General features: G+C 43.6%; 1 protein-coding gene across 3 annotated transcripts in view; it reads right to left on the reverse strand.

The window, feature by feature from the left end:
- Nucleotides 1-11,382, reverse strand: part of fhod3b (formin homology 2 domain containing 3b) — a 166,599-nt gene that overhangs the window by 34,575 nt on the left and 120,642 nt on the right. For 2 of the 3 annotated variants that reach the window (XM_061245143.1, XM_061245132.1), the window contains exons 11-12: nucleotides 2,293-2,361; nucleotides 475-594 (exon numbers count right to left, since the gene is read on the reverse strand). In XM_061245143.1, coding sequence (XP_061101127.1) covers nucleotides 475-594; nucleotides 2,293-2,361 — 189 coding nt within the window. The remainder of the gene's footprint in view (nucleotides 1-474; nucleotides 595-2,292; nucleotides 2,362-11,382) is intronic. The other variant, XM_061245151.1, reaches the window with a different exon arrangement.

Genomic DNA, 11,382 nt, shown 5'->3' on the forward strand with positions numbered 1-11,382 from the left:
ATTTAACCGGTAAACTACTGGATAAAATGTGTCTGCTGTACATCTGCGCATTGCCAATATCACGCACAATGGAAAGAAAAATATTAAAAGTGTCGGCAAATTGTCAGACTACAGACACAAATCCCAAAGTACTGACGGGCTATAGCACATTCTTTTTTTAATCTCTCAGTCTATCTTTGCACTGTCAAGATGAATTTCATCCTCTACTGTCCCATTCCTAGTTCACTTCCTCGCAGGACAGGAGAGGGGTTCCGTTTCCAAAGAAATGTCACGCGGATTCTCAGCATCGCCAGGATTCATCAGTCTTACAGAGTTCATCCGCAGAACCAACATTCCCTCTTCATAAGCAGCGCAGGGCTGCTTTCTGAAATCAATGTCATCTGCTCAGCCCCTACGGGCCGTCTGAGGTAAACACACATCTGTGCGTACGCGCTCACACACGCTCACACACACATGCACACGGCGGCCGCTCACCTGTCCGTCTTTCGTTCTGCTGATGGTGAGACTGGGTTGCCATAGCGATTGTTGGGAGTGGCGGGGGCACTGAGTGTGGCGTAGGACCTTCCAGGGTAGGGGCTCCCCAGTCCACCATTCCTAACGAGAGGGGGAGAAAGAAGAGGGGACAGGAGAAGAGAGGAAAAGTCAACTTCCTCAGTAACATCTTTCCATTGTCAATAAATATGCTCCGGCTGAATAAAATGTAGGTATGAACAATAAAATTAGGGTTGCACCTGTAATTACGAATCATATCTTTAAGAAATACTTCATTGGTATTAACCGCTAATTTTAAGATTATGCCCGATATGAAGATGCAAGATACGTCTCATCTCTGCCGCATATATTGTATCTGAAGTGCCACTGGTGCTGTAAATGGAAATGTTATGCTCACAAAGTTTTTACTTCATGAGTTGACATCTGTGCTCATCCACGTCTTCCACAAATGTGCAAATGTGGTTTCAGTATGCGTTTGTGCCGTAATGCAAAACAGGGATTATCGGTGTCAGCCAATATGGGCAATTAAATATTTTTCTTGCCTCAGAATTTCCATATCGGGCACCCCTAATAAAACTTTGTTTAGTGCTACAGCAGAAAACCGAGACTGAGCTTGTATCACAAAGACTAAATAAAGACAAGTACTAAGAAGTGTGGTTGTGACACATTGTTATTCCCTTCAATCGTTTGTCGAGCAGAGCAGCTGACACAGGCAGCCTTGAGAGTAACCATCGACACATAAAAATAAACCGAGCAGGAAGAGTAGCGCTGAGAGGTTGCCGAAAGTGCTGAGGTCATGGAAGCCAGGGGCAGGGTGTGCACTGACGTCACTGCGCACCGCTTTTCTCACCCCCGCTGATACAGGAGCCACCTGCCCCCGTGCCCCACTCAGCCTGGGACAAAGGCAGCCTGTGAGAGAGCCAGTGAACTCATCCCGAAGCCACGCTGGTCGCCAAGGTCCCTCGCTGGTGGCAAGGTCACTTTACCCGCGGGGGTGTTTCAGAGGAGCTAAAACACCGTCCTGGTTCCAGGCCGCCTGCGTTGGCCGTCCGCCTGCCTTAAAGCCATCTCATTGTTTTTGAGTTTGTGATTCCCGTCGTGTTTCTAATCACGTGCTGACCTTGATCTAAACAGCGCCAGGGCTGCTGCCTGTTTTCTGGGCTCTGCGGAATCTGTGATCGCCGTCCAAACAGCTGGGATTCCTGCGCTCCCCCGTCGGCTGCACGGTGCGCATGAGAAATGGAAGCCCCGTTCAGTGCCGCATGCACAGCGCAGAGGTCACGAACGTGCACAAGCTGCGCTGACTGGATACGGATGAAGAGACTTGTTCACAGATAGACTGAGACTGCAGCAAACGGACAAACGTGAAGCGAGCGGAGCCGGTGGCGCGGCGCTCCATGAGAGCCATGCTGAGAGGTGCTAACATGTGCTCCCAATAACCATGTGGACAGAACCGAAATCAAAACACTCTGCTTCTTTCTTCTTTGAACGAGCGTCATAGACCCACCCATGTTATTCAAGAACCCGCATTCTGCCGCATTCTAAAAAACCTAATCAAGCCATGTATTTAAAGTTGTCATTTCTCTTTAAGTTTTTTGATCATCGGGAAGAGTATTAAATTATGTTGAACCTTTCTCTGTTTACGTACAGTATATAGATCTTGAGGAAATGGTTGTGACTTCATTAGACTCTTTCTAGTTCCTCATTAGTACTCTTTCAAGATGACGTGATAACCAGGTGTGTGGAAACCAGACCCGCACGTCAGTGTTGGCTGCGACTTCCACGCCGAATGGGCCTTACCTGGTGGAGCTACGAGACATTCGGGGCGAATACGGAGAGTAGGAGCTGTTTGAGAGAGCATCTGCCTGACTGCAAGAACGAGACAGAAACAGGAAGTGGGGAAAAAAACCAGGTTAGGTTAGGCATGCATGAAGGGTGAGGTTTGGATTCAGAATCAAAAGAGCTGCATAAGCTCTTACATACAGACAAGGACATGATGGCATCAGGCAATGAGAGGGAGAGAAGTTAAAAGATTAAGATGGAGAAAAGTGAAGTCAAGCACCAACTCACTATTATCCTAACTCATTATCAATATCCATGGTGTACTAGTTCCTAAGTGCCCTCCCTAAGCCAGTCCAAGCAATGATGTATGGCAGGGATTCACACCACCTACACCCTTGTATACTGGAAGAGAGAAATGGAGTAGCGCAGTAATAGCATGCACAACTGCTGCATTTGTTCACAGCCCTGGTGTAAAATCCAGCTATGAAGCTGGATCCAGCTTGAAATGCCAGCTACCAGCTGCTTCAAAACCAGCTTGAGACATTTTTTCACCAGGGAGTTTTCTCAAAAATCACAGGTGACTTCTGAATAAGGACATAAACACAAGTGTTGAGTAAAACGTACACTCTTCCTGCTGTGTACACATTCCTGATGAAGGAGGTGCATTGCAGAAGTTTCTAGTCAAGGTATAACGCCACATAAAGAGCTGACAAGACTCTTATTATCAAGTGAACTACATACTCAGGCCAAAAGAAAGAAAAACTGTCTCTATATCACACAAACCAGTGCTTGATAAAACAGCCATACATCAGAAATAATGTATGTGGAAACACCATTAGAGATGCTGTACAATGACCCCCCTTCAACCTCTGTTGAAAAATTGAAAGAAGGCAACAAAAGGAGAGGATAAATCGAGACTCAACTGATTTGTGTCTGAAATCAAATGTGTTGCTTAGAGGAATTATGAGAGGGATGTGTATCCGTCTGTCTGTGGTACAACATAATTTGTGAGAACACAGACTGCCTGTGACAGTGTACACAGCTGGCCTTGGCACTTTCCCACTGCAGGTCAACCTTACACAAATCAAAGGGACAGGGGGGGATGGGTGCTGAGGCAACACTGTCTTGTAGTGATATTCTCTGGTTTGATTTCATGTATTTTTATGGATACTTTCATGGGTAACCAAAATATAAAAGAGTTTATGGTTCACAGTATGTATTTATAAATCATTATTCGCGCAACAGCTGTGCCCTGCCGCAATGAGAGGCAGGTGAACAATAAACCGGGAAAAATCCAGACTTGATAAAAGCTTTCCCAGCCTGGAGCTGGCGAGAGAAGGCACTTCTGTTACTATGTTCTACTGCTGATGGCAAGACCATCCCTGTTTGAGAGAAAAACATGAGAGACCACAGTATCACTATCAAGCCTTGATACTATGACTGAGCTAACAGTTACCTCACACTGACATCTATTTTTGATCTTCAAGGGCGCTTGTTATTGTCGTTTTCATTAGTACACCGTGTGAACAACCCCACCCAACCACACGTGGAGAAACAGACACTGTTGAAGGTGATGACATCACTGCACGTAAAGGGTTCTTATGGTGCCAGATTTGGGGCTCCGGCGCTCTACCTGAGGCCCGTCTCGCCCGCCTCGCCCTTCTCGCCCTCCCGGGCAGGCGCCTGGTCCTCGTCGAAGTCGTAGGAGAAGAGGTGGAAGGGGGAGTGGGGGAGGTAGGGCAGGCGCTCGGCGGTGGGGGAGGAGGAGGGGGTGGTGATTACGGAAGAGCCGCGGGAGGAGGAGCCGGCGCGAGAGCAGGGCGAGGGGGCGGAGGAGGCGGGGACCGTGACGGCGGACTTCCGCTGGGCGAGGAGGGAGGCCAGGACAGAGGGCTGGGGGGACGCGGGGTGGAGGGCGGAATCGGGGGAAAGGGTGCACATGGGGGCTGTGCAGGGAGGCTCCTCTGGCTCACTTTCCTCAGCTTTCTCCATAGCAGTGGCATTGGGGGTGACGCTGACCACACACTTACAGGGCAGGCACAAGCTACTGGCCTTCTCTACAGCTACCGAGGGAGGCGTGTGCTTTCCCTCACTGAAATGGAGGGATTAGTTGGAATAAGTGAAGACAGAAGGAAGGATGGAAGGATAAAGGGGAGGGAGAAGGTAATGAAATAAAGCGAGCAGTGAATGGATGCAGACAGAGAGAAAGGACACAGTCAAGACATGTCTGACAGCAGAGGAAAGCAGAATGGTAGGCACACACACAGGAATACTGCTGATACTGTCATGTGATCACTAAATGAAGGGATGGGGGTAATGTAATCACGGGCCACGTATTTTAACCGGGATTAAAATGTCCAAAGGCTTTCTTTCATGTTGTCCCTCACCTCTCCATTTAATGTAATCATGCCCAATTATCACTTGAATGTGAGCCAACATAAGGGGGTTTGTGTGATGCACGAAAAAACACCTTATACCATTTCTGTGATACACAATACTGTAATCAAATGTGAACAAACTGGTGTTTCACCTTTAAGCCAGGCTCCTTGGAAAGAAACAACACACACTTAAGGAAGCCCACAGCATCCATCTCACACCACATGGAGAGGAAAGGGCGGTGGGGGGTGGGGGGATGTCTCGTTCTTTGAGCTTTCCTGCCCCTTATTCAATACCTTCAGTCTGGCTATAGCTACATGTTGACTCTAAAACAAAAGTATTTGTACCAGATGGTCCCAAAGATGGACTTTGGACACTATGCAGAACATTACTGCTAATGTACTTTGAGTGTAGTATTATGTCTAAAACCAAAAGTAATTTGAATACAACTCCCACAATGCCTCAGTTTTATTTACTTTGTAAAACCAATTTTCAACTACGTTAATTTGAGAGTAAACTATAAAAGATAGGACACAGATGTTATCAATCAAGTTAACATTAAAGGAACGTCTGCATATTACCAATACTACATCAACTCATCATGACACTTCTTACAATGTAATAAAATAATAGGCTGCTTTCTTAGGACATCAAAAGCCTACATCAATAATCCAGCCGAGTCAATAAAATATAAATCCTGTAAATATATAAATCTATATACTAAGATAGAACCTTTTTAGCTGTGCATGTCTTTTAATGTAACTAATAACATATGTTAAATTACCTTACAGCTGTTGATATTTTAACAAACGTAAATGTACTAACAACTGCCTTGAAAAATGCATGTATTAATGTTGGTTATTACACAAATTTATGGTCAGGAATTTGTGCACAAGAGGCTTACTACCCTCTGGACATTTATTTTATAGCAAAAGGAATGCTCTAGATTATATGCTGCAGGAGAGGTAAAGCGGAGGGGGTGAGTGACTATCGACTGGAGTGAGAGAGGAGAACGGGTTTAGGAACACCTGGGAGAAATATGTATTCCTAAAATACCTGGGCGTGCCCTGTCTAAGGGACTCCTCCTCTGTACTGGGTTCTGTGATTGGCTGTTCTTCTTCCTCCTCCTCCTCCTCCTCCTCACCCTCCTCCTCCTCATATTCCTCCTCTCTGTGGCGAAACGGGAGGGACCGAGGGAAGGAAGGAGGGAGGGATGGAAGGAAGAGTTGGATGGGAAGGAGGAGAGAAGAGGAAGAGAGAAATTGGACAGACATGGTGAAAACAAACAGCAGACAAGAGAGAACGGAGAAAAGCGACACAATGCAGACAGAGACGTTCCCCTTTTCAGCAAATCAATATCAATCAGCCTGGCTGGACTTTAAATGTACCTCAGTTCAATAAGTGATATATCTTTATCCTTTGCACATTTTCCTTCATATTTCTATATAGCGTTAATGGTGTATATATAGTATATTTTGCTACAGTGGTGTCCATATTACACAATTTGTCATAAGAGTAGGGGGTTGTAATATGGCTTTTTCATACTGGTCTCCTAATCAAGCCCCCTGTTTGATTGGCTGAATAATTAATCCTTTCCTCACCTCTGCTTAAATGCACTGAGTGCTCTGGCACCAGATACCCACTGCGTCTAAAAGTGTAGGTGGGTACTCCAGATCCATAGTGGTTCAGAAGAGCCACTGTAACATGCCAAACAAACCAGGGTCATTATGCAAACTCGTTAACCATTCACTCGCTCGTTACAAAAGGCTCTTTCATCTGTCAGATACATGTGGTTCATTAATGCGCTCATTATGCAGGATCACTCCGCTACCTTCCAAAGCTGACCTCAATAGTCCTGATTATGGTGCCCCTTTCATTCAGCTCACAGTGACAAACCCTCACAATGACAAGTTACATGTAGCCGCTTCCAGCAGGCTGATCCTGATTTTCTCTGCAGGAGTTCTGTGACATTAGTTTTGCAAAACTAGTTTTCGCTCCACACCCCAGACCAGAACAAAACTGAAATCACGTTTCCAGATTTCCAGAAGAGCCAAGATCTTGGGAGTAATTTTCCAAGAGACATCTCATTACAAATCCAATAACTGGCCCAATAAATTAGGATGAAAGAAAAACACATTTGGTTTTTGTTTTCAGCTGATGAAAGGCTCCTCCACAAATCTCTTTCCCCCCTCCCTTAAACGGCTTCAATGAGTGCATTCACTATGCGGGGGATGGTAGGCCATGCAATTTCTACAAATAATGCACAGGGATAAAAAAGAGGAATAAAAAGTAAGAGGACACTTCTTTCCCCTCTTCTCTTGAGCCCTATTCATCATAAATTCCCCGAGTACTAGTGGCCGGAATCGTAAAAATAAACCTTCACTGGAATGGATATTAAAGGTAGATCAGCCTGGATTCTTCTGGCTTTTGTTTCGGCCGTGGTTTTAACTTGGTTTTAACAGTGACTGTAGGCTTCACTCCTCTGTGACTCCCCTATCACCAGAGAAGGCAAACGATACTTTTGTGGAGTCAGAATAAATCAAGACTGTGACTGAGACTTCACCACAGACAGACACTTTTCATTAGCCTGTTTAGTCTTTTTTAATGAACACATTTCCTGTCTTAGTCCAGCTGCTTCTCAGATTGAAATCTGTTCATTAGCTGGTGTTCACTATGTGAACAATGTGTAAAATAAATCTCACAAGTGTCACACGTTTGCTTTGATTAGGGCCTGGTAAGAGAGCTTTGACTAATATTATTTACCCACAGCAAAACACATTTTCAAGCACCGTGCCTTTGGTTATTAGTTACTAAGACTGCTCCACATACAAAATATCAGTTGTTAAAGCAAATATTTAGATGTTTCCCTGGAAACATTTTTTCCACTGTAAAAAGAGGCCGATATTGTAACACCATTGGTGCATAACTTAACGTAACACCTCAAATTTCTGAAGAGATACAGTACATTAAACTAACAACTGGTGATATTGTTCAATACATTTACTTTACAATACATTTCAGTGTGTGTACACAGAAAGCTGCATACTGCAGTACCTTACAATATAATGGCCTTCTACTGTGCCGAGAGACACATCACATCACTTGGAAAATTTTGGTTTATGTATACTTGACTGTTGGGCTTAGATGGAATTGTATGTGTACAATTTGTGTTATTGTGGAAGTATCATATGTTTGTCTTGAATCTCAATCTTGGTAAAGAAAAAGACACGCAGTAAAGCAGAGACAAAAGTCACTATTTACACAGGTGGAATGAAATCTGGCTTAAAAAACAAGCATCCAACATCTGCTTGAGCTGAGCACTGAGTACTGTACATTACACTTAAACACATAAATTATCCATAGCCCATTATAGTCCTCTTGGAGCACTCAGGCTTGGAGTCAGGATAAATGAAAAGTGTCATGTCCTTAAGAAAGTGTTTTTTCCGCAGTAAAAATTTGACCAAAGGCCAAAGGCTGGACTGGTCAAACCCCTTTTTACAAAGATTGAGCAAAACTTAACTTCATTCATCACCCAACATTAAATGAACTGCAATGTAATGAAATCTGGGTGCGTTCTATATAGTGTGTATGTATTTAACATTACCATCATGGACACTCATTAAAAGCACATTATTTTGTATTATCTGCTAAGATTCTTATCCAAACCATAGACGATGATGTGTAGCTAAGTGCTGCCTAAAAGAGAGGCCACATGACTCAACAATATCTGTACGTTGTCTTCCGACCTCGGAACAATTCGCCGTCGTCGCAAGTTACTACATCAACAAACGCACTGTGCTTTCACTGGAAATGAAATGCACTCTTATCCATTTTCTCTACCACAGAAAATAACCAGGGTGGTATATTACCAAACAAGCAACCAACTTGATGAAAATGTGTGGTCTTGTCTCTTAACTTCAAAACCGATCACCTAAAACTGAAGTCTTTGCCATGGCTGCATGTGCTGTGTCAGCCTCTGTGCTGTCCGCACCCCTGCCTTCTCGTTAGCTTTCATTGGCCGTATGAGCAACACTTCAGGTGGGCCGCAGTCAGCCCTGACAGTGTCGCGCTGGGCTGATCGTGTTTCTCAGTTCACACGTCGCAGTGCCGTGGGACACCAGCGTTCACAGACGCGATCGATTAGAAAGACAAAACCCAACACTCACATGAGAGATTGACTCCGTCTATACGGAAAAGTGTCAGGCACTTCACAAGTGTCAGGCACTTCAGTTCTGTCTTCACAGCTACAAGCATAAATAATGGATGTAACATAAATAAATGTGAAAGGTCACAATCTGGATGGAACAATCTGAAGCTACGTTGGGATAAATACTCCTAATTGTCTCCGGGCTCTACCCACAACTGCTCAGTGCCAGAATTTACAGCTCAGCAAACAGGCGGCCCCATGGATATAAGCATGCCCCGGGACATAGGGTTTATGTATATAAAACTCATACTATAGAAAGAGAAAACCCCTGCCTGCCAGTCGCTAGGATAACTGAGCTGCACGGCACCCCCTATGGTTGGAAGATATTTTTGCAATCCTGTGAAGGACAAGAGCTATTCAAAGAATATGAAATATAATATATTCCTATAAGAATATGAAGGAATTTTGGCTTTCACCAAATGAATCAAACTGCGAACTCATACAGTGTTGTGGCGGATAGACACATTCACACCCACTACTTGTGGTTATTTAAAATCCTGCAGCAGGGGGGTAGGCAAATCTGGTTCTGGAGTGCCAGAGATATTTCTGGTTTTTGTTCCATCTGCACCCCCTAACAACATAATTTGATGAATTATAAGGTTTAATGAATGCAGGTGACCATGTGCCGTAGGCTATTTTGAGACTTCAGGCCTGGTCTGAACAGAAACCAGAAACATTGCTCCAATGGGGGGGGCAGACTTCCCCTATTCCACAGCACTCTTCATAAAGACCAGGGAGGGAAATAGCGCCCATATATAATGCCTCCATGCCACTATAAACACTGGTGCTGGAATCTCTGTACAAAACTAATTCAAGAGATGATACAACGCATTAACTTATCGGCAATCATGTAATGTGTTTTTAGACAAATATCTACATCTGATTGTACACTGACATTCTATTTCTTTTGCAGAAAATGACAACCTGTATTTAGAATGTATTCTCAAGTAAAGTGTTTAATTTCAGTAGGACCACGGCTTACTGAAAGAACTGCAATAAAGAGTTGACAAGACAAGTGATAAATTATTCTCAGATTGGATAAGAAAGGCATAACATCTGAATGATGCTTGGTTGGTTGGGGCCAGCCAGCAAAGTTTGAGTTTAAGTTCAGAGACTGCCCTTCTGAACACTGAGACATAATACTCACATAAGGAAGGCCAGTGTGTTGGGCTTAGTAAACTGCATGGAACCCACATACCATTTACTGACAAGTGCGGTTTCTACTGCTATATAAGTCAGTATTACCTGAGGAGATTGGCTTGGTAAGAAGCAAAATAAACTATCCTACTTCCTCAATCCAACATTCCACAAGTGGGAGAGTGGGGGCTTAAGAAAGGTATACCCTCTGCCCCAAGTAACTTTACTGCAGAGGAATCAAATGGTCAGTTTTATTACCATGACATGAATATATATTTTCAAAGAGTAAACATTCATAAAGACCAGAAGATGTGAAGCGAAAAAGGTACTGGGTGGTACTTTTGGTTAAAAAAAAAAAAACTGCATAAAACAACCATTCTAACAAGAAGCCCAGGTCATTCTCCATAGGAAAAGGACAGAGAACAGAAACAGCAGGATAGAATACAGAGCGGAAAAAGGGTAATGAAGCAAAGCTTAGCAAACAATAAAGGCACCAATGTTGTTCTTATGATTTCTGACTGATGGAAAGTCATGGGCTAGATGCAGGTCAACTTTGTTCCTTCCTGTGTTATGGAGAAATGGACCATGCAGCATCTGTCAGCTTGTACACAAGCTTCCCCTGAATGAATGGAACAGATCTAATTCTGTTTGTATGATGTTGGCACCATGTTAAAAACCACCCCAAATAAACACACTAGCACGCTGTCCGATTTCACTACTCACACACAAAGATGCGCTCCATATCTTTGCAGACACCAGAATACATAACATACTTAAGGAAATTATTTTTATAAACAGAATAGGGTACAACATGTATAGTATTTGCTGGTGTGAGTGCTGTGTTAGTGAAAGATATTTCCATTACATAGACACCCTTCCGCCACACACATGCACTCTCTCTCATGGCATACATAATGTCTGTCAGTGGTATGCTCATATCTGCTTGGATTCATGGACTTCCTGTGTGTCTGTGACACAGCTAACTGGCAGCAGACGGAAAGAGATTAATCAAAGTGTCACTTCGCAATTGCAGCTCTTTCTTTACAGTACTGTTGAGAAAGTTCAGCGTTCACACTTTCTCCAGTTGTAACAGATTAATCTTTCACCATTGTAACATAAGTTAGCACTGGCAACAGCATAGTTTCCTTGCTGGAAACACATTATATTCTGAAGAACATATTTTATTACCCAGGCCAACATCATTTATGTCTACTGTTTCTGCATGAGAGGGTAAATGTAGACACTGGCTCAGAGCAAAAAATTAAATTACTATGTATTTATTTTAGCTTGAACCTGGGATATATAGTCAAGTGTTTCCATCTTTGAAATGCCATGCCCATCGATATGTTACAGTAAGTACTCCTCTGAAGATAATTGGAGGAAGCAGC

This window comes from Conger conger, chromosome 1 (genome assembly GCF_963514075.1).
Source record: "Conger conger chromosome 1, fConCon1.1, whole genome shotgun sequence".
Classification (NCBI taxonomy): domain Eukaryota; kingdom Metazoa; phylum Chordata; class Actinopteri; order Anguilliformes; family Congridae; genus Conger; species Conger conger.